At 34.1% G+C, this 24,582-nt stretch overlaps 1 protein-coding gene across 2 annotated transcripts in view; it reads left to right on the plus strand.

Moving 5' to 3' along the window:
• The window catches only part of NCAM2 (neural cell adhesion molecule 2), a 281,727-nt gene that overhangs the window by 154,207 nt on the left and 102,938 nt on the right, over positions 1 to 24,582 (plus strand). For both annotated transcript variants that reach the window (XM_042022335.1, XM_042022337.1), the window contains exons 6-8: positions 3,034 to 3,151; positions 7,328 to 7,488; positions 15,641 to 15,786. In XM_042022335.1, coding sequence (XP_041878269.1) covers positions 3,034 to 3,151; positions 7,328 to 7,488; positions 15,641 to 15,786 — 425 coding nt within the window. The remainder of the gene's footprint in view (positions 1 to 3,033; positions 3,152 to 7,327; positions 7,489 to 15,640; positions 15,787 to 24,582) is intronic.

A 24,582-nucleotide genomic window follows, 5' to 3' on the forward strand; every position in this document is an offset into this window, starting at 1 on the left:
CATCTCTAAACTTCAGTCTTGGGAGGAGAAGGAGCTGCCAAATAAGTGATTATGACATTGTTGGTCATGTAGAGTGACATCAATTAAGAACTATTTCCTGTTTTATTTATAGTAATACATAGGTTTGCCTACATAAAGTTGAACGGATAAAACTTGGTCCAAAATAGCTTTTAGAGTAATATTAAATTCAGAAAAAAAGAAAAATTGTAGTGTTTTTTAGTGAAAAGGAAAGCCTATAAATGAATTGGATTCAAAAAAGGAAAGGAAAAAAACAAAAAAATAAAGAAAAGGAGGATGAGTCTATAGACCACCAAAAGCTACATGGCTATATTTCCACTGCATCTCCTTTTCCAAAAGAGAAATAAGAAATAATACTTACTTTGGAGGATAATCTAAGCTTGCTATAAAAAGAAAATGTTATCATGAAAGTATTTGTATGTAAAAGTTATTCAAATTCAGAGCTTCACTGTTTATTTACTCATCTTGTAACAGTGACTGTAGAATCTACAGAAATATGCAAGATCTGTACAAACACATAACAGGAATCACAGAATAAGGTGAATTGGAAGGGACCCACAAGGATCATCGAGTCCAACATGAAAAAGCTGTCCTGATTTCAACTAAACCAGGATAGAAGTATGTAAGGTCTCCAAAGCAGGCTAAACTGTAACAAAAGAACTTAGGGATCCTTTATGAAAGCTGGCACAGCATGTTAATTACAGTAGGTTTTGGTTTGGTTTTTTTTTTTTAATTAAAGTTTGTATATGAAGAGATTGCAAATTTACTCAAAAATAATTAGAAATAAATTATGGAACAAACTTTGTTATCAGGGTAGTTTCTAATGTATGGAAATCTTTGGGAGGTTCTAATGGGTAATAAATTGACAGCTGAATTATCTCTTAGAAATCTAATGTTTATGTTTCTTTTCTACCTGCAACACTGAAGTTTTGATAGCATTTATTTTCTACTCATATTTACAGTGAGGTCTAAATGTTAGGCTTTTCTTTGGTTACAAATGGTTGACATAGAAGAGAAGGAAAGAATTCAAGTCCTCCTGTAAACAAAATTTCGTTTTTTACATGTTCTTTTGTCTCTCTTTATTTTTTCCTACTCTTGTTTATTAATTATTTTTCCCTAATTTACTATTTAGATTTATTTCTTTACTATCTGGGAAGTTCCACAAATGAAATAGCCATCCAGAGCTCACTGAAATTAATCAAAGAGAATTGTTTACACTTATATGGGACTAAATTTTGCCACTCTGCTTTAAGTATGGAATGTGGGAGACTTGCCAGTGTATCTTCATTTCTCTTTTCCTCTTGTAGGTTCGCACTTTAGCTTCAACCTACATACGTACAAGAATAAAAAGAAAACCAGGTCTATTCGTTGAAATAATGATGAGAAAAATAAAATTTGACTTTTGGAAACGGAAAATAATATTTCATTTCATTGTCATTGCAGTATCTCTTGGAAGATTGAAGCACTTTAGTGCGCTGAACCAGGTCATAGTCCTGTAGTTCTTAGTGGTGAACAGTGAAGAGCCTGCTACTTCTAGTAAAGAATTATCTCTTCGTGTTCCCAACTATAATTTGAGGTCTAGACATTAGAATGCACTGCGAAATAGCCAAAATGCGTTAAAGGCTTTCTAAGTAGCATTTTGGGTTTTTTTTGTTGGAGATTGATAGATTGCTGTTGCAGAGCAGAAGGGTTTTGTATGCTGAATAATGGCCCATGCAATTTCAGATAGGAAAGAAGTGATCTGTGAAACACTATAAAACACACCATTTAAAAGTGTGAAAAGTACATAACAACACAGAATTACTTATCATTGATAATTCTGATACATGATTTTATATTAATTTGATATATTTAAGATTCAGAAGTGTAAAGGCTTCTGAAATATTTTGTGCAAAGGCATAAAATTTTATTTTCAAGAGTGGGTGAGAAAAATTTGGTGGAGTGCAATGGAAAACTAAAAGCAAGTTCATTTGGGTTGCCTGTTTCATCTTTTCTCTAGTGAAGAGTAAAGCTAAAAAGGATAACTGAGTCACTGTCATTTCACAGGATGTTCTTGCTAGCTGACCTCTATTTTGTGAAGCTCTAATCTTTTCCCTTTCATCTCACTCTCTGTGGCATTCCTTCTTTTCTACCTATCAACTTCTGTCCAATCTGCTTGGATTGTTTTTATTTGTATATTTCATAGAATCATAGAGTAGTTTGGATTGGAGGCACCTTAAAGATCATCTAGTTTCAAACCCCTGCCATGGGCAGGGACACCTTCTACAAGACCCAGTTGCTCAGATCTCTATCCAATCTGGCCTTTAACACTTCCTATTTGCTTGTTAGTTAATGGAAGCAGACATGTAAACAGATATGTTAACTATCAGCCTGTGAGTTGTTCTGTCTCAAATATTATTGCTATTTTTTCTGTCGGGTAGAGGTTCTTTGCAAGCTGTTATGATTTTAGTAATAACTTCATCCCATTAAGAATTAATGAATTAAAGAATTAAGAAAACATTTGTCACTATTAGAACAACATTAAATTCTTGGACATACAAATAGATTGCATCCATTGGCCCTTTGGAAGCTAGTGATATTCCTGCCCAGGAAGTATGCAGGAGTTCAGTAAAAAGAATTAAATATGCATAATCCAGACTCCTGCATACTGATCCTTCTTTTAAAAACATTGTCTAATATCAGTACGTAGTTTTATGTCTTCTGTGTATATTGTCTTACATGTTAGTTATAACTTCAGTCATCGTAGAATGTTCTGTAAGAAAATTGAAGAACTGCTGAAAAAGACTTTCAAAAATTTATTCTTTAAAAAAAAATGTTATAGCTGTCCTGATAATACTAAGTCTTTTATTTAAGAAAAGAAATACTAGTAACAATGATTCACATTGTTACATGATCCCTAATTGTAACCCTAAATTCTCAAATTAGCAAAGAATCCTGGTCTGCATTTTAAACTTCTCCAGAAACACCAAAAATACTTTCTTTTTCATTCACTTGGCATAATGTTCTATTTTTCAGTTCCCCCTGTAATCATTCTGCTACAGAAATCCTTCAATGCCACTGCAGATAGAGGAGAGGCCATAACTTTGTTCTGCAGAGCCACTGGATCACCTCCACCAGAGATCAGTTGGTACAGGTAAGTTCAGTTAGGGTCTACACATCAGGGCACATTGTTTTAATGTGTCCCGATTTTCTGTCACTATCCATTAAGCTGTGCAACCTTAATTTCTCTACTAAATTTTAAGAGAAATTTTTGTCCATTTCTATTCTAACTGCTAAGGCTGGATTGAGCATTAATAAGTGAATGGACTCACACAAATTCCATTGCACTCAGGTTGCCAGCAAGTGAGATAAATGTAAAAAGTAAAAAAAATACTATATTGTCATGATTTCTTCATATGTGAGTGGAAAAGGAATAAGTCCATATCTCAAAAACAAGAACAGCCTAACAAGAACTTTTGCACATAAATGCCTCAGATAATAAGTAGCCAATACAGGTCAGCAGTACTAATAAAAGAAAGATAACACTTTCCACATCTGTAAAAATAGATTCTAACTTTAACTCTCTATTTCAATGCGATTCAGAAAGAGGTATGAATTTAGACACTTGTAGGACCCAGGAATGTTTCATTGAATAAGTTTCAGTGTAGCTTAATGTCATTTTAAAAGTATAAAATACTTTGGAAAAGGAATTGCTTTCAAATCTCATGTGTGTTTTTTTCATTATATCAATGACATGAGCATAGTAGAGCTATGTCGTTTGGGAACACTTACCATATAACATTTGTAAAAATTTAAATATCTATATGCTCTGTGTTCTTTCAATTTCAACAAAGATATGCATCAGCCCTGGGATATCAAGTATCTCAATACCGCATACCAGTTCACATTTCTATTTTAGACCTGAATAATTTGCATCTACTTATGTTATTTCAAGTGAATTAAAAGGTCATTTCATTTTCGAAATGAGCATAGAAGCGATTTTCATGAATTCTTCATCTCCTTTGGAACCTTTGAACAATGTGAGATTAAGGTTCTCTTCCTTTCACTGATACCTTCATCTTCTTATGCCATAGGTCAATTTTGAAGTTGAATTTTTCTCTTATGTGATTTGAATCCCAGGAGATGTAAATAAATAGAATGCAAAGTTAATTACTTAATGTGGCTTAGAATTCAGAATTTAGTGAAGATGAGGAAAAATCCCCAAAATATGTATAGCCCAAATTAAAGAACCTATTTAAATTTAAATCATATTATGTTTATTTGATGTCTTTGAAGTAATTTTTAAATCTCTCCTATCTAACCAAAATCCATAAGAGTTGCCTGAAATCTGCTATTCTAAATGGCTTCGGTGTAAGACAGCAAGCATTATGGTATATATTATGAAAGAATGCCTAAATTTCCACCATTTGTGGATATCTCCATTAACAGTTGTAGGATTTTTTCAGTGTTTTATAAATATAGTGCATACACAGGCCAAGTGTCTTGGGGAGACACTTATGTCTATATCCATTGATTAGAGCCCACTGAAGGATTTCCCTTTGGTTCGACAGCCCTTGAAAAGCTGACTTTTTTAAACCATTCATTAAATACCTTTTGTACTGATTTTACAGCAGCTTTTCAGCCTTGTGGACTGGATATTGAATCATATATGTGCAAACTTCTGTTCCTCCTTCAGGAACTATCTCATAATGAGGAATATTGGCTAATGTGCCTACCTTCCCTTTTGGTTGGCTTTTTTCCCCCTTTGATTCTCTTTTAATTTTGTCTGATTAGGGTGTAAATTCTTGTCAGTAGAAAATATTCTTGGTTTTTTATTTGCTGACACTGAGATTTTATAAAAAGATACGTCAAAAAGAACATTTATCCCTGTGACAGGATATTATTATTGATATGCAAGCAGGGAAAAAAGATGAGGGGAGAAAAATTCTTGTTTTTTCAGAGGAAGCAAACAATTCTAGATGGTATTCCAGTCCTAAATTTCTGCATCAAATTTCTTAAATCTCTGTCCTGAAATTTTCAAGTCCATTTTCACTCATTTAGCCAATTAAAAGGATTCATAATCATCTGATCTCTTCATCTGTCCTTGGTCTTATCTAAAAAGTATGTCAAGATAAAGACACTGTCTTTCTACAATAGTTCAGATGGGGTTTTTTTGGAAATTAGCCTGAGCATAGGAAAACCAGATCAACATAATTTTTCTTGGTTTTGAGAAAAATCTAGAAAACATTGTCAGTGAATGTTAGGGAAGTTTATCTAAACTGATTTATCTAATATTAATATGCTTGTCATCCACTGTGAAGATAACTGAATCCGTTTATGAGAATTAATGGCCAATTATTGCCTATTTTGTCCTCTTCAGTGTACTTTTTTGATGTTGAAACAAAGTTGGCACTAACATCAATTTTAGTGTGTTTCTATTTTAATAAACAAGTGGAATTATGTCTTGAATTTGATACAGTTTTAATAGTATTTTCGAAGGATTATAATCTTTGGTCACAGCAAAGATTGTATTTAGATTTGATCAATTTAAAATAGATGCATCTGAACTATTGTGTCAATTTTTCTCAAAAAATGCTTGAGTTAACTTATAAAAATCAGTCAGTTTGAAATACCTTGTCAAGAAGAAAGGTCATCAAAGTTTAGTTGCTGCTCTATTTAATATATATATATATATATTTGTTGCTATTTTGTGGACCAAGAGAATCTAATTCTTTTTCCATATAACTGGTATCTCTGTTGAAGCTGATATTACATTAATGTAAAGCATAACCTTCAGAGAAGCAGTACACTAATGGAATTAAATTAGCTAGGACTGAAAGATAAAGATCCTAATGTAGCTACAGGTCATGAACTGGAAATCTTTACTTGTGTGAATAGTCCTACTGAAAACATTGTTTATAGCTGTGGAGATAATTTACACTGTAAAGTTTAGCCAGATCAATTTCCTGGTCTTTGCTGCCAGGACGTAGAATGATCTTACAAAGGAAATAATCTACTTTAAGTACGTTTTCCATGTTTTCCTGTTATCCAATATCAGCATCAATATGAATCTGTTCACTAGAGGGTCTAGGGAAATGCTCATAATCGCATTTCTGCTGAAAAACTGCCATAGATATCAATGATTGTGAAAACAGGTACCTGGAAATTACTTCTAACCTTGAATATAGACCTTTTTCTCCTAAAAGAAATCACTAGGGGGTTTTTGGTTGTTTGGGATTTTTTGTTGCTTGTTTCTTTGTTTGTTGTTGTGTAGTGGGTTTGAGTGGGTTTTTTGTTGTTTGTTTGTTTGTTCTGGTTTGGTTTGGTTTTCTGTGAGACTATCTAATATGGAAAATTAGGCCTTTCCTGTTCTATAAAACAATTTCTGTGATTTGCTTTGGAAAGGAAATGAACAAGTATCATAATAATGTCTTGAAATTGGTAACTAGGTGGACTAGAGTTATTTACAAAAAAGTGTTACTAAAATGCAAACTATATAGATATCAGGGGACTCCTACTAACAGGTATGAATTCTCCCAAGAAATAAGCAGTATCCACACTTTTAGAGAAAATATGATTTAGGAGAATATGAAATATATTTAGTTATCGTTATATGAGAATAAAATGGAAATCATTGTTGCTCAAATTTGAAATAAAATTAGATGTCCTAAACCAGGCATATTGAATAGAATAGAATATTTGAGTAATGCCCTCTTGAAAAAGCACCTGTGTGTAGGCCAAGGTGCTCAAATGGACCAGTCAAGCCTCAATCAGCCCACAGAATTGCTTGCAGATTTTATTATTTCTGTACCATCTGGTCAGAACTCATTCTAACATCTGGAGACATGCCTGCTTGCTAAGTTGTGGCTAGCCAACAACAACTGAGAGGAGATAATTTGGATGGGTTCTTGATGTGCCAATAGGCTCTGCGTGAATGTAATTTAATTTTTTTATATAAGTTGCTACATTGTTACTACTGTGAAATGCAGTAGGTACAGTTTCATTACGCTTTTAATAGTTCCTCACATACAATATATAACCGATTTCCTTATGCCCTTCCTTGAGCATAAACCATATGTAAAAATCCTATCCACAACCATTTTTCTAACATCAGTTCAACATTGAATATTTAAGAATAAAAGTATTGTAGTATTTTTAATGCATATATATCTTTTATAACCTGAAAATTTAATTGTGATTTTTGAGGCTGGTGTAGTAACAGTCTCTGACCCTTAAATATTTTCAGCATATTGATGCTTCCATAGCACATTGTTGCTGGAACCTAGTGTTTGGTTTATACCTTTTTTTTTTTTTTTTTTTTTTTTTTTAGGAATGGTAAACTTATTGAAGAAAATGAAAAGTATGTCCTGAGAGGAAGTAATACACAACTAACAATAAGAGATATAAAAAATATTGATGCGGGTCCTTATATTTGTAATGCTAAAAACAAGGCAGGAAATGACAAAAAACAGACATTCCTTCAAGTTTTTGGTAAGTACTGCATAATATAGTTCATCTTTCCTTTTAAAATGTGAACAGTAAGGAAATGAGGGATTAATTCACAATCTTCAGTAACATAGTGTTTCTGCAAGGTGCCTACTGGTGCAGCAAAGTGCTTTCTGTATAATTTTACAAATTCTTTCCTCCCCATTGGCTACTTAAACCTTTACATCTGAATTTCATTTTGAAAAGGTTGTTCTCAGCATTTGCTGTCTGCTATTCACATACAGTACAATGGAGTGTTAAGTAGTTAATTCACTCTGGTTTTCGTTTAGAAGTTGACTACTTGCAAGAAAACCAAAAGGAGAAAGGGGAAAATTCTGACAGGGGGAAAACCAGGTCATTTTAATTTCTAAGCAGTGAATGTTTTTAGTAAGGCAATGCCATGCAGAGATGTTCCTGTTTTTTTTATTTTGTTTTTCTTTCTTGACTTACATTTTTAAGTGCATGATTGCAGATGGAGTCACAAAAGAATTGTCTGCCCTGAGCTTCAAAGGATAAAAGTAATAACCTCAAACTCTTATTTCTTTCTATGCTCCACCACCCAGTCTGTGTTAATGATTCCCTCCTTTACATCGAACTGATAATTTATTTGAAGTTTTGTTGAGATATAACCTCATGAGAGTAGGCATTTGTGAGAATGTAGAAAACATCACTCACAATCACTGTGCAGGAAAAAGGCTGTAACTTACTTACGAAAAACCTACAAAAAATGAATGTGTTGGGGTTTTTTTACATTAAATGTAGCTTGTAGTAAAGAGAAAGATAATTTCTATTTAAACAGTTAAATGCCATACTTAGGTCAGGGGAAATTAACGTTTTAAAAAAAGGAAAAAGAAAAATTAAATATTAAATGTTTAACATTAATTCCCAGCTAAAGCTAATAATACAAAGTGAAAGAGTTCTAACAGGAGAGAGTAATCTGATAATTTACATTGAAGAGGTTAGGTGTTGGATTGTATAGTGCTGGCTTTGGGGATCTGGGAGCCTGAGACTGAAGCCATGGAGTCAGGTGAACATGGTTGTGTTCACATGCATCCCACTGTCTCCTCTTCGAGAAACTTTATGCTGTGTTGTCTCCAGCTCTGTACTCCAGGTGGATTGCCTAACCATTGGGCTATTGTTCTGAGGTACTTGAGAGTTATTCTCAATTTCTTTTCAAAGGAAAGAAGATGGAATAAAATCTTAGATGTCATCCCAGCCTCAAGAAGTACAGCATCTTGGTTTGGAAAACTGGGATATTTCATTCAACTATATTTCCAAACTTTAAAAAAAATAAATTGAAGGAATAGAAATTAATTTCTAATTTTGATACCAATTTAGGGAAGTTTCAGTCAGAAATAAGTGTGTATTTTACTCAAGTAATTTTAAGTGTGATGGAAATTTACTTAGCTTTTGCCTAGAGCAAGGAAACTTTTTAATGAAAGGGATAGGGAAAAGGAGACACTGGTGTCTCCTAAGACTGAGGATTTCCTATATACATTCTTTCATCTTTTAACAAGCACTTTTCTGGGGACTCCATGGAAAGCTAAATCTTAACATTTAGTAGATACTACGAGTTGGTTTAATCCATTATGAACCTACACATCCTTAATGTTTCCTTGACATTCTAAACTCCTAAATTTCTTGCATCTTTTCATTCTGGCATGGAAAATTATTTCTTATGTTTAAGTTTCCACAGAACTCTGTAGAGTGTCTTCCACATCTCTGTCCTGAGTGGTTATAGCTAATTTATAGTGAAGTAGGGTTTTAATTTTTCCTACAATAAACTTTACTTTTGTCTCTTTCACACAGGTTAAATGCCTGTTTATAAACATATATACAGCCAACAACTACTTACACTTTTTCCATTAAATGTGTCAAAAAAAAATCTGCAGTCTGAAAATGACAAGGCAGATGGCTGGTTATTATAGCTAAATGGTACACAAACAACTAGTTTATGTTAAATTGACCAATTAAATTGCATTTTTATTTCCCACTTCATTAGCTTATTTGTCTCACATGCCTGCTATCTTTAATTTTAATTTACAATGCAAATCTTTGGGGCAAAGACTACTGTTTCTACAACAGGGCTCTGGCAGTGTTGAAACTTGTAATAACAGTAATATAACCATAATGCAATAAATATAATAGTAACATTATAGAAATCAGCACTTAAACTTTCAAGAATGCAGGACTTTTGAATAGATATACTCATCTCAGTGCCATGTAATAGCTACATATTTTCCTATGACCTAGATTCGTTAGTTTAACTTTGGAGGATTTTTCACTGTCAGTGCTAAAATTTTTCCTCTGATACCAAATTCTTACTCTTGACAGTTTTCCTGCAGCACTAACACGTGCATGGAAATCTATAGGCACATACCCTGCCCTCCCCAGTTGATCTGTATCTGTGCTGTGTTCTAAAAAGAGAGAAAAAGCCCTGTTTCCCTCAGTCTTTCTTGGTATGATTTGAAGATCTCTCTCTGTCATCCTCTTATCTGCTATAACTTTTTCTGTATCATTAGCAGTTGCTACCTAAAAGATCTCATCCAGATTAATGCTTAGAATTTGTGCTAAGGTTTTTAATTCAAATTCATTTATGTTTAGTCCTGCTGAACAGCTTGAAACCATAGGTGTTCATCCTTAAATTCTTTAAAAATATTCTTTGTTTTTATCTCTGTTTGGTAGCTATCACTTTCACCCATACTGTTCCATTTAATTTTTTTCTTTGTTTTTCTTTGCAGTATTAACTAGCCATATTTATAAATATGTTTGTTTAGATACATCTAAATTATCATTTTCAGTTATGAAATACCACATTTTTACATCTATGGACAACCCAAAAAAATTTACAAAAATAACATAATAACAAGTAGTTGATTTAAGAACAGCCAATAAATTCAATACATTGAAGCTTCCTACATCTTCTTACTTTCTCCAACCTAAACATCATTTCTTCATGATTCCTTCTCCGAGGTGATGGTAGTAGTCTTCATTTAGAATAAAAAAATCTAATCAGACTAAATGAAAGAAAATTAGCTTTAATTAAAGACATATTCATGCTTAATATGAATAGTGTTTATGTTCCTAGGATTTTCATTTTGTTTGCTCTTTAGTTGCTTATTTCTACTTTATCACTCAAATGCTAGGTTATACAATGTGATGATACTTAGAGTTGAGGTTTTCAACAAGTATTCTCTTTTCTGTACTTGGGCCACAGAAAGATAAATTGCTATGTTTAATAATTTATTTTCTTAGAAATAAAAAATATTATTTCTTTAATCAGAATTGATAAAATGTTTAGAGGGTGCTCTAGTATAAGTTAATTCGACGTTCTCTATGATATAGGTCTTCTACCTACATAATCAGTGAGAGGGCAGTCTGAGTAATATTTTATTACAAAAGTATTTCATTGGCATTTCAGTGGGTTCTGACAAATGACTTCACAAAAATCAAATGAGGGAATACCTCAAAAAGCATTACAAAAGATACTTTGTAAGTAATGCATAGTTTAAACACATATTATTTTTATTTTCTAGATGCCTTTTTAAGTATAATCTGAATGTTGTATAGTGGAAAAGTTTTTTTAACTGTGTTCAATGTAATTTTTATTGATTATTGAGCACCTATATGTAATTATTAATACATTTTTTGTCATCTACCAGATAGGAGGAAATATAATGGACCTCTCCTATCTTACCCCTCCTGAGTTTGTTCCAAATGCTAAAATTCAAAACTTTTACATCAATTTAGACCCTCAAAATCCATTTGTCTTGGAACCAAAAAGGCTGTATTGTGTCTCTGAGACTGGGGTGAGAAGTTGTCTAAATTTTTCCCTTATTTTCAGTCTTAATGCTGCATTCCTTTTACATTTATAGTGCCTGGAGCATACCTAATTAAATTTATTTTGAGCTTATTAAGTAGATTTATATGTGTTTTGTGGTTTATTTTGTTTGTCCTGAGATGCTATTCTATACATATATGGAAGCTCTTCACATAAATTCACTGGTGTCTCTAGAAGGAGAATCCCATGGATCTGTGTATGGAGCTATCTGTGCCTGCTCATCCCAGATATTATGAAGTTCACCGATACAACTTCACAAATTACAAGTCAACAGTTACAGCTGTAATGTTGAAAGTTCACAGGGTTTCTGCATTCTTTTTCCTCCTTATTACTTCCTTAACTTTTTGGAATACTTCTAATTTTTCAAATAAAAAAGATCCAATCTGTAAAGACAGTGATGACACATCAAGAAGACAAGTCTTGAACCCCTCTGAGTGTGAAGTAGTATAGCATTTTAACATGTTTCAGTAGTACCATCTGAAGAGATCAGGTTCACGATGCACTAAGTCAGCATTTCATCCTGGTATGTGTGTGAATCCTTATCATGTAAGGAATCAAATTCCTGGAATCTCTTTCTTAGATATTTTCATGTTGGGCTCTAGCTTGTTTTCTAAGTTCAAATTGTACCAGGAGTTTCCAGGAGGACGAGGTTGCAGTTTTGCCACCTGATTCAAATGTGTCTGTGCTGGAAGAGAGCAGGAAGGTATGATTCCTTCTGGGATATAATAATCAAGAGATTAATAGGGCAACCATACAGACACACATTAGACCTCTCACCAGTACAAACATGTTTGTATCAATATCAAACTGTTTCAAGTAATTCTTTTGATGAGACATAAGCAGGACTATCTCAAGCTTTATAAATGTGTTGCTTCCCAAGTCTGATGAAACTCTTTTTTAAAGGTATGGGTAGCACTCTGAATTCATTAAATTCTGTACCTTTTCCAAGAAACTGATTGTAAGCAAAACCCTCAGATTGCCATCCACGTTCCTCGTAAGCTTTATGGGGAGGCTGTACGTGCACAGCAATGAGACAAATCCAGAGGAAGGAATCTGAGAGAAACTTGTTTACTGAGGAAGTGTTAGAAAAATTAAGAACAACCTTCTTGGCTCAGAAAACAAACTTTTCAACCAGTAAATGTTGTTTCTTTATTTGGCAGCATCACTCTGTTCATATTTAACAATGCATGTCAAGTAATAATAGTTCCTTAGCTTAAATAATTTTTATGAAGTTTAGCTCCTTTCTAGATTCAAGCATTCTTTCATTTCATCCAGGTCATTTAGCTTACAAATGTTTAAAGTACATCACAACATCTATATTTCAATATTTTTAACTGAAGAAATCAGGAAAAACCTGAAGGCTTCCAGAATTTGCATTCCAAGGCTCTATATTTTTATTTTCTTCACATTTTCTAGAATACAACAAGCAAATACCAATTCTGTTTGAGAATGACCTTATCAATTTAGAAAGAACAGTCAAAAAATGGGAGGCGGGAGGGTGGGGGAGATTACTGTTTCAATATTCCTATCAATACTGCTCTTGGCATTTTCAAATAGTTTTATTTACATGTACACAAATGTATTTTAATATTTTCCAATGTCCAAAATGTCATTGAAAAGTATTCAAACAGTGTAAAAATTTTTAGTCAATAGTAAGTTATGACTTGTGACCTACAAAAATGAATTAATTAAATAATATCCCCCATATGAGCTCTCTTCTTCCAAGTAATAACTGTCAGCTAGATGTATTTGATGATTAATCAGTGCTTATTCCTTTAAATGTCAGGTACTCTTGTCTAAAATGTCAAGCTAAAACTTTTTGTCTTGTAGTGATCCATTAGAAGAAGGTTTTAAAGGAATTCAGAAAAACTCTAAGGTTAAGAGTTATTTTTGTGTTTTGGAACGTGAATCATCTTGAGCAAATGATATTGTTTGTCATGTTGTCCAGATGGGGAACTCATTTTGATGGAAATAATTATAATTTTTGATAATTTCTGGCATAAAATACTATATATGATCCCTCTAAAACAAACAAAAAAAAGTTTTATGTCTGCTGTAGCTCTTTCCTTTTTTCCGGGGATGAATGTATATCAAAGGAATGAAAGGATAGAACACATTATGTTGTAGCCAGGTGATATGGCTGTAGAAATAGAGGGCCTGAGTGCCAAGGTGAAATATTTAATAGGCATTTGAATGGTCCTGAAAGTGAGAGTAATAATTGAAGATATTTTGAAGTTTGACATAATTATCTTTTATCTCAGATTCTGGAGGTTTTTTTAGGTCTTTCCACTGACATTCCTTGTTGTACCACAGAGGAGTTTTGTATTTTCTTGGCCAAATTGATATCCTGCTGTAATGATTTGCTCGCTACCTTCTACTGCTTCCAATAACTCTGGATCCAGTTGACATTTCAAGAACTCCTGATCACTCAGGGTGTTTTCTTTCTGCACAACATGTCACTCACTGTAGATTATATATTAATGAAGCAGGATATTAATTCAGTGCTTTCTCAGGTAAAATGCTACTTGTTTCTCATCTCTGTGCAGTAAACACACAACAGTTTATTCATAATAGTCAAGGGTAAAACAGACAGTAGAGAAGCAGGAGAAGGAATATGGAAAAAAGAATGAGAAGTGAGACCAAGAATTGTGTGGAGGGAATGGATAAAAGGTAGGTGATGTGCCTACAGGTAGTAAGTTTGGACTTGTTTTTATTATTCTTCTTGGTGATGCTGAATGTAGCATCTGGGAGACAATGCTTATAAAGGAGGAGTCATAAAATGAAACAGGAGACTGGACATAAGGAAAACACTCTTCACCAGGACAGCCAGGCAGTGCAACAGGCTGCTGAGAGGTTGTCTAGTCTCTGTTCTTGACATTTTTCAAGATAGTGCTCGACAAATCCCTGAGCAATCTGACCTGAACAGGGTCTGTTGATGCTGTGTTGAAGAGGAGGTTGGTCAAGAAGCCCTCCTGACATCCATTCCAACCTGAATGATTATCTCTCCCATTTTAAACCATAAACATAAGCCAATATTTCTCTTCTGCATAGCATACACTTTAGTAACCCTGTTGGAAAACAAATTACATCTCTTTATTTTCTATTTCATAAGGAGTACACTATAGTAATGCTTCCTCAAAAACAAAGCTCAGAAAAACTGCTTAGAAAATACACTGCTTTCAACAAATATACTTAAAGTTGAATTAAGTCAATCTTAAGAGCTGCCAAATTTTGATTCTCTTAATTAAATTTTATTCATTGCTTTTGGGTGTAAACCTATCAAATTATATTCTTATTACAGGATTACATGTTAGGTTTTCCAGGGGGATGAGTGTCTTCTTCAACGTATAAAGGGAATAGGTTCAGAGAAACTTATTAATCATTATATATGAGGTACTATATAGAACCAAAAAAAATTTAATGAAGATACTTGAATGTCATGGAAGAGAGTAATATTCTATGCACTAATACAGTACTAATGCAGAGTTCTTGTGTGATATTGTACAGATAAATCCTCCATGTAATATAGGGTACAGTATAGATAGAGAGATGTAGCTGCTATGTAATTGAGGCTATAATGTGGAATGATTTGAAGAATGCAAACAATATCTGGAATTTTTACAATGTATCTTACTACCAGTTTACTTGGTTAGTAAGGATGAACACCTTTATATCAGAGGACTCTTCAGTTCTCCATAGTGTTAATACCAGTGAAATGTGTTGTTGGGGGATTTTGTTAAATTCTGTAACTGATGTAGGCCAGTGAAGCATTGCTAAAGATCAAAGTCAAAGAATGGTAATAATTCCTAATTTTGTTTCTGAATAATATGCATTTGAAGACAAACACAGGTTATTATAGAATCAAAGAATGCCTAAGATACGAAAGCACCTCTGGAGACCATCTAGTCCAGAGTCAACAAGAGTAGGCATCTCAGGAGAAGTCTAGCTGGGTTTTGATTACCTCCAAGGAGGGAGACTCCACAGTCTCCTGGGCAGCTTGTTCCTAAGGGAAATAAACCCAGCCACCAAGCCAGATAAGCCAAGACCCATCCCACTCTACCCCAGCAAGGAAGCAGGATGTCCAGGTCATGGGGCATACAGAAATGGTTGCTGTGCAACTTGAGGTCAGAAAAGTTAATTGCTTTTATAGATAGTAACATTAAAACTTTAGTTAATCCTAAAAAACAAAAAAAAAACCAAAAAAAAAAAAAAAGAAAGAAAGAAATGTTCTTTGACAAAAATAAGATGGTTTTAAACACAGATTGTGATATGACATTCTTTGTGCAGGATCAGTAATGCAATTTGTATTCTTAACAGTGCAGCCTCAAATAATACAACTTAAAAATGAAACCACATTTGAGAATGGGAAAGCAACCCTCATCTGTGAAGCAGAAGGAGAACCTGTCCCAGAGATTACTTGGAAAAGGGCCATTGATGGAATGACTTTCTCTGAAGGTGACAAGGTAAATCTACCTCTAATATATAAAATATCTAAATATATATTGTCTGCCTAATCTTCTTCTCTTATAAGCAGAAAATTAATTTAGAGAATCTAGATTAATTCTAGATTCCTCTGGAATTAGAAAGAATTGCTATTTTCTAAGGCAGTAAGAGAGACATGGAGATTCTAAATTTTGAATTAAAAGAAGGAAAAGAAAAAAGCAATTAAATGCTGAAAGGAAATTCATCTCTGTAGCTTAAATTTTCATACATAATCTTTAATAATGGTTTCAATTTAATCTTGATCATTATGGCTACACATAGCCCTCCTTCAGTAAATTTGGATTCTGTCCAGTAATCCTCAAAATAAAGTGGAGCTTAAAGATAGCTTAAATTAAAAAAATCTGAGTACTTTGTAGTTCTTTATTTCCCACTTCTCCTTTTTTCTGCCTGTTTTTCTCTCCTTAGATTTCTTCCTTTCACAGAGGACAAACTGAGCCTATTTTTCCATTTTGTTTCCTCATTTTCATATTTTATTTCAAAAGTAAGTTGAGTAGAGAAAGATTGCAGTATGACAATGGAGAAAGTCAGTTACTGTGGGAACAAGAGCTATAATTATGTGGAATGGTGAAATGAAAAGGGAATGGTGTAATGTTATTCCTGACTATGCTTGCAGCAAGCTGTGTTTCTACAGAGTTCTTCTACTTCCCATTTTAATAATTATTTTAATATTTGAGCAAGTGTTTTCCTCTTAATTTCCTGACACAGACTACAGAATTTCTCTGTAGTGGTTAAAGCAAGAGATACCATCTTTCTTGATAACTAATTCATAATTTTTATTCCAGATAATTATGTAGGAAAATACCTTATTCTTGCATATTCATAGTTGTTGCTTAAAGAACACGCACAGGTGAAAACCTATATAGCAATCATGCCACAAAGGGAGTTAGATACATAGTACATCACTTAGTTTATAGGGAATTGCTGTATATTAAGGAACTATGTACTTTCACTATTTGTGTTTTAAAGGAGAATGTCTGGTCTGGTCTAGTCTCTGACTTGACCTTTCCTGGAACTGAGGCAGTTTATGTGAAGCTCTGTCTACCATTCTCCTGTTCTGTGATTTCCACTTTGGAGCAATATAGCAGTATTTATATATTATTTTTTTTCTAATAGTTTTGCATTAAGACAAAGCAGGTTCTCTCTTCCTTAAATATTTCAAGTTAAAGGTCATCTTTCTGACTCGCAAAGACTACGCTTTGTTCAAAGGTTACAAATGTTAGCCACTCACTTATGTTTGAAATGTTCCCAAAATAACTTTCTAGATGAGATATTGAAAATGAGACAAAATAGCAGAAAGAAGCTCAAAAATGTTGGTGCAGTTGAAACCTGAAATCTATCCATTGCTTATATAAGACAGTCTTATGTTCTTAATTCCAGCTGCAGGTGGTTAAACTGTCCAGACATGTTGCTGGAGTACTCTCTGAACTGTGGTTCAACTCAGTAATACTGACAACCAAACGAAAATCTATATTCGCTTCCTACTGGTGTGCTGACAGACTCTGTGTGAAAGATAAAAAGAATGAGAATAAATACAGTTATGTGGTTTCCTTTGTTCTTGCCAAAGAAAGAACTGTGTGTTGCTCATGGGAGAGTTTTTGCTGAATCTTGAATAAATGTTCTGAAATACTGAATATGTTCTTGAGCTATAAAATATGCTGCTACATTTACCCCATGGTCCTCCTGCTCTGGGCTGCCAAAGGCTTGGCTTGTGCTCTCCTACCAAATTAGGTGAATAGGGAACAAAACTGGCAGTTTTTAACAATTATTGACTAATTGTTAAATAATACAGCAGTGTTTTGCACACAGAAAGAGAAGGAAAAGGTGAATTGAAAAAATTGAGGGGGAGCAACATAGAACATAGTCTTAAATTGAAAATATTCCTTATATGTGACAACTTTTAAAGTAACACCCCATCATGCAACAACATAAATTATGCATAAACATAAAAATGATTATCTTTATTCAAGGAATTCATATTTTGAATTTTTGGGCCAGTTTTTTTGATATAGACTGCACCTTATTAATCATTTCTGTTGAATTAACAGTATCTTTAGGGGATTATTTTTTTCCACAGAAGATGGAAGAACTGCTCAAGTGATAATATTAACATGATGATCATCAAAAGAACACAGAAAGTGCTGTTCTTATTTTTTTAATTTGACTTTTATTAATTGTAGCATGTAGCTCCTCAATCAAATGCTTCTTATTTTGCTAAAATGTAAACATACCTCATGTGAGTAAGGAAGACTGATGAATGTGAGATCATTCTGAGCCTGCATGGATTCAAAATGTTTTCTTTCCAATGATAGATCTTATAACTGGGACATAGGCTTTCCTGAGTTTTGAAATTATTGTGTCCAAAAGAATGGAAAATGTGCACCAAAGTCATAGATCAAAGAAGTAACCCAGCTGGGCTTAAGGAGGATAATATTAATGAGTATGAGCACTATAATTATCTCTTTGGAAAATACAGCTTTGATAAAGGATTTTCAGTACCTCAGATGTGTGTATTTGAAAGTTGAAGCCAAGTGAGTTCAAACCAGAAGCAAAGAAGCCTTTTCCTCTCTCCTTTTATCATTTAGCTCTTAGAACAATCTACCACACAGTGTGTGGTCTCTCTTTCACTGAGAATTTGAAATAAAGGGGTCTTTCCCTTTCCTCTGACTTCTCTTGAAAGTTAAATGAAAAGTTTTAGATGACCTCTGTAATCCTTCTGTGGCTGTATAGCCCATAAATACATGGGGGTGGGTAAGGCTGAGTAAATGAATGGCAATGTGTGCTGGAAGGTGTCCGTCTCACCACTAGAGGTTTAAAAATGGAAATGGAGGCTTAATCCAAGGCCACAGCTTCCTCTGCTGTTTCAGTGTCAAGATAAAGCTCTCTGCTTGGTTCATGTATTCTGCCTCTGTCCTTCCAGTCCCTGACTCCCCAGCACTGCCTGTCCTTGCACTGATGTGCCAACCTTGCTGTGCCTCTTTCAGCTGGGATTTGAAATGGCACATTCCCGCAGACCACTGTGCATCCAGCAGGCCTGGCCCTTTTCCCAGTAAAAAGAGGAGGCAGGAGAAGGGTTGCTTTTTCTAGAACAGAAGGAAAGACAGTGATTGGATTTGATTTGGCATAATCAGTTATGAAATGGATTTTGGACATGCACATACATCTCTACACATATCCCTGAAGGACAACACATCCTGACTGCTGATACAAAATTGTCGCTGGTTCCTATGTATACTGCAGAAGTGTGAGGGCAGATTTAATGCCCCACTTTCATCATATCTAATTCTAGCAGAAATATGAATGCTGATCAACACTGTTGGTAATTACCATTTCAAGCCCTGTTTTAGAATACAAATTACAATAACAGATGGAGCTTGATACGAGACAGCAGCTCCATGGTATGCAGCATGTGTCCAAAGAGGCATATGCTGCATACCCTGAGGAATTTACGATCTAAACACATAAAATGAATGAAAGGAAGCAATACAGAGATGTTCCAGTTGCAACTTGTGTGTTGGATTTAAGATAGGATTTTATACTCTGTTTTTTACTGTACTTTGTACTCTGTTTAATACAGATTCAATGAATGTCTCTTAAACACCTTATACTATTCTCCTTGTACCCCCAAAGAAAACCCACTCTGTGATTTTTTAATTTTATAGTGAACACTTCAGAAACAGTTTGAATTCTGCTTTCTCCCATTGCAATAATAACCTGGTGCTTCCTGTGAAATTTCCTATTACATTGTTTCTAAATATTGCAGAGTTCAGTATTACGAGAACAAATATTCAGAGACTAATAATTAAGTTGTTTTCCAAGTTTGAATTCACTTTCTATTGGCATGCAAATCATAAATATTTGGAGCTTGTAGAGTTTTTCATAGTTTTCATGATCAGGAAATAGGCAAAGGTAATCTTTTTCTTTGAAAGGTCAAGTCTATTTTTTTCTCAAGCCTATTAACTTCACTTCAGCTATTACAAATGTTAATAAAAAGAATCTGATTTTTTTTTTGCTTCTTGTTTATGTTGTTTGTCCCTGCACAAAAAGAAGCAGTCCTACAGTGTAGGAAATATATTGTCTTTCTTTTGAAACAGCAATGTGAGCCCTGTTAAATTCTTGCTCATCAAGGATCATGTCTTTATTTGAAATTAATCACAGAAAACACAAATGTATCTAGGGTATTTTTATTGATTCCAGGAGATATCTTTATTTTTCTGAGCTATACAAATCCTGCTCTTTGTAAATAGCTCTCCTTTCAATAGCTGGAAAATGTACAAGGCCAATCTCTCTGCTGAAGTGGAGAAAATTGTTATAACCTGTTTCACCTACATATTGTGTGAAAAGCTTCTACTTACAATATCATAGAATACTTTTGTTGTTGCAATATTGGCACAGGCCTGCAAGCCAGAACAATTTATGTAGCCAGCCACAATTGTGTTTGATTATGCAATTGAAACACTCTGCAAACAATTCAATCAGGCATCAAAGTTCTCTTCTATTTTGATTTTAGCCCCAAATGAATTTTATTTGGCTTCATATATTAAGACTATGAAGTTAGAGAGCAAGAATATTGTGACTGGAAGAAGGTAAATAAATGAACTTGACCAAGAGGGTCACTTAAATGTTAGGTAAGTAGTGCTGTTGAGAATATAGAGGTTTATACCCTGTGACATAAGCAGATAAAGGGCCACATATGAGCACTGAATAATAGAATTTCAGGAGCCACCTGATTCATGGAAATCTGAATACGTTTTGGTGTTCCTTCATCGTCTCTGCGGCATGTTCAGCTAACTAGTATGGAGTTGGGACAAACACTTCAGTAACTAGAGGGAGCTAAAACTAAAGTGTGCAGTTTTGGGCGGTGACAGTATTTGAGCAAGAAGATTGATTTTGGAGGAGTAGGATTGTATTCAGTTAGAAAGAAAGAGCAGCTTTCCTGCGTGACCTGAGGAAGCAGGAAAGCTGTGAGCCAGTGTGGGTATTTCCAAGTTCTCAGGTAGCTCAATCAGTCATCTGAGCTCCACACACTCCTTTAGGTAACAATGTCTGCAGTGATATGTAAATGAAGCCAAAAATTAAGCTAGTAATTATTTTGAGGTATTGGCTGTATTGACAACTCAATACTAAATGTTAGCCACATGACCAGAGGGCCCTTCAGACTTACTCCTCTTTTGGGATAGAAGGTAAATTATCTGTTACTCAGAGTAGACCCAAATGCCTGTACATACACAGAGACAGATGTATCCATGTTGTGTGGATGGCTGTCTGCATTGGTATTACACTAGCTCAGAATTCTCTCATTTCTGTACCTTTTTCCTTTTAGTAAAACCTTAGGGTCACTTTCTGTGAGCAGAGACAAAGTTCTTGATTATTTAAAGGAGACAAAAGGGCAAGAAAATGTAAAATTGAATACCGCTTCTGTATTAAAAGCTTAAACAACCTAGGGAAAGATATTAATTTAAGAACATGACTAATTTAAGCAGTTCTTTAATGGGATACCTTAAATTAAGTCCAAAATTGTTATCTCTTCTGTAAATGGATACTCTTTTTTGCATCTAATTTATATTTAAAATTCAAAAATGTTTTTCCATTTAATCCATTTGCTTATGTACTACCTATGCAACAAATAGATATTTTTGGGGTACTTTCTGTGGATTGCAGTGTTGCTTTTTCTGGCTGAAATAAAGCCATAAGGGCTTGGAAATGGTATTTATTTCCCTTCCAATATTAGGGGGTTTTTCCATTTAGTTATCAATGATGATATTAGGTGTGTTACACTAAAGAAGAGTGAAATTATCAGGGAGCATTTTATGGACTAACATTTCCTACAATACCAGTGAAGCTTGGACTGGAATATTCATTCATTTCTTCTACAACACAAATGGTTGTTTCATGAGCTTCAGCCTAAGTATCAGTTGTGTTATTTGCTAATGGTTTAAGAACTTCCTAATAGCTGTAGCCTGTCTGGTGAAATAGAGAATCTGCACCTGATGCTACACTAGGTAATACATCCACAGTTTGTAGACTGGAGTCAGCTGGAGTCATTATTCACTGATGTACTGCAGGACCTTCTCAAGAGACTTAAGAAATGTTGCATTTTCTGCATACTGCCTACATTGGGAGCGAGCACAATCAATGGCACAATCAGAAGTGCAATGCTGGCAAAAATGTGGTTTATGCTATTAAAATCTGTCTGCAGTTTTCCTAACCTGAAAGGCAGTTTGCGTACCTGTATATACTAGGAGAATTTAAGTCTTTTGACTTAACTTTTTCAATACATTGTTTGTTTGTTTTTTTATCTAAGCTCTGTGTAAGAATTAGTTTTTGATAATTTATTAATGTCCTTAGTATGCTTATAAAAAACCCCATATTTTTCTGTCACATTCTCACTGTGCAATCTCTCCATGTGCATCTACTCATAAACTATTTTTGCTTCTAATACCAGCTCTCAGATTTCAAACACAGTGAAATTATGGTACTTCAACAGGACAATGATGATGTACCAGTGAATGTCTTGCTAGTTAAGAGGCTGTGAAAGTTCATCTAAAGTGTTATTTCTGTACATTGGGAAAAGTGTAGACTCTTTCCACCATCCCTTACTGACAGCTTATAAAATTCAGCAAACAGTATTTCTTAGGACCCCATAAATGGGCAATAGGTCTGAGTTTTGATTTATGGTCAAAAGAACTCCCATCTATGCATGGGCTCAACCTGTGCTATTAAAATTTCTAAGTGTTGCATAAATAATGTTATTAGCAATAAGATGATTTTTTGTCTTTCTATAAATTCCTGCTTGTGCAAATGAAGTTGTGACATTTATGAAAAAATTCAATGAATTAATAGCGTGTGGAAATCTTTACTGCAAGATGATCATCTAACATGCTTTAGTATGTCCTATTGGTAGCTTATACATAACATTAAAGTCCTCAGGGTTATATTACTTGGTTAAAAGGCTGTTTCTCACGTTTTTTGACTCACTCCTCCTTTTCCTTTTCTTCCTCACCCAGAAAATGATTATGTTTCTTCCAGGTCCCAGTCGTTCCTCCCAATTTACCTGCATACCAGAATTCTAGAGCTATGACTGATATTTCAGCTGTCATTAATTTATCCACATAGTCTCTTCAGTTAATGTGTTACTACAGATCTGTTTCTTCAGCCATGTACTAGTACATAACTTCTGATAATAATTAATCCGTTTCCTAATGTGTACAGCTGAGTCAGGAATCCTGGCAGCTGATTGCAAATAAGCAATAGATTGACTTAAAGATTTTGTTTCTCAATGAGACTTTCCCCAGGAGAATGACATATGGGTATTTGTGCTGCCATGTTGCAACATCTCCTTCCCAACCTATTTTAAACCCTAGTAGCATGACATTTTTCCATAATAGCAAACATACAATTTAGCTGATATATCCAGCATAAGCTTTTATGTATAGCCATATTTATAAATATAAAAATGTAAATAGAGAAACTGAGAACTGCATTCAGGACATCAATTAAATAAAATTACTTGAAAACAAATGCCCTTTCAGTTATGTCCAGGTTACCTCACTTTCTCCATTTTGCTTGCTACTACATTTTCCTTTTGTTTTTTCAGTTGCAAAAAGCCCTCCAGAATTATCAGGGTTTGTGAGCAAAGACTTTGTGATCTGTGAAGTCAGGATCTGTCCTGCTGACAGTTGCCTTCACCTTGTGACTCAAGCTGTGTCTTTTTCTGGCCTTCTGTGACTTTCCTTCCCCTAAGGGAGCCTTGCTGCTTACATTTACCCCTGCAGGTCTCTGCCTCATCCCAATTTCCAGACAGACTTCCTATTTGCTGTCTAGCCATAATAATTTTAGTAAAATATACATCAACTTTACAGTAAACTGTGAGGGATCTCAAGTTGCATACAGTTACTGAACAACCTTTTTTTTTTTTTTTCTCTTTTCTTCCTTTTTTTTCTGCATACCTCACTACATCAGTTCCCCCTGCAACTAAAGCTAGACTGTGTCAAGGTTTGAATATGAATTCTGTGAAAATGAAATTAATGTATATATACATGAATTAATCTCTGTTTGAAATTCTTGCAGTAGTAGTAATTTTAAAGTTTCATGGGTAGGAGGGGTATATAATCTGTATATATCTTAAGAATTTGTTATTGGTCCAAGTAATATCAGTTTAAACAAAATAAACCAAGCAATTATTCTTAGTTCAGTTATAATAACTTGAACATTTTAATTAAATATTAAATTTAATTTAATTTAATATACTTAGATAATTTAATTATCTAAGTAATAAAGGGGGAAAAATTACACTATAGTTAAAATTGTTATGCAAAAGCTTCTTAGTTTTCCTTTCCTGTTTATAATCACCCAGAAACCAGAGGCAAGCTGACAGTGCTTGCTTTTCTTCACAAAAAAAAAAAAAAAAAAAAGTAGAAAAGGATTGACAGTTCACCCTCACTTCACCCTCACCCTGCCTTGGGTCAGCTTCAAGTTATTTTTGTTCATTTTGTAATGCAGTAAGTTTACATGCTTTGTCTTCATGTGTGTCCTGCCACAGGTTTCTTTGGTTTCTTTCCTTTTTACTTTTTTCGCCATGTTCTCACTTGCTGGTCACTAAAGTTACAGAACTACCACCTCTAGTCCCAAGTTACAATAAAATTGGATTCTTTAAACTAAGATGCAGTTGTATAGTAAAATCACTGTTTTTAGTGTCTGTTTTATGTGAGGTCTGTATTGAATGAGAACATTGTACTTAAAAATTCCTGAGAATTTTG

This window comes from Corvus kubaryi, unplaced genomic scaffold (genome assembly GCF_017639235.1).
Source record: "Corvus kubaryi isolate FWS band 111438036 unplaced genomic scaffold, C.kubaryi_AGA036_p1.0 37199, whole genome shotgun sequence".
In the NCBI taxonomy this organism is placed as follows: domain Eukaryota; kingdom Metazoa; phylum Chordata; class Aves; order Passeriformes; family Corvidae; genus Corvus; species Corvus kubaryi.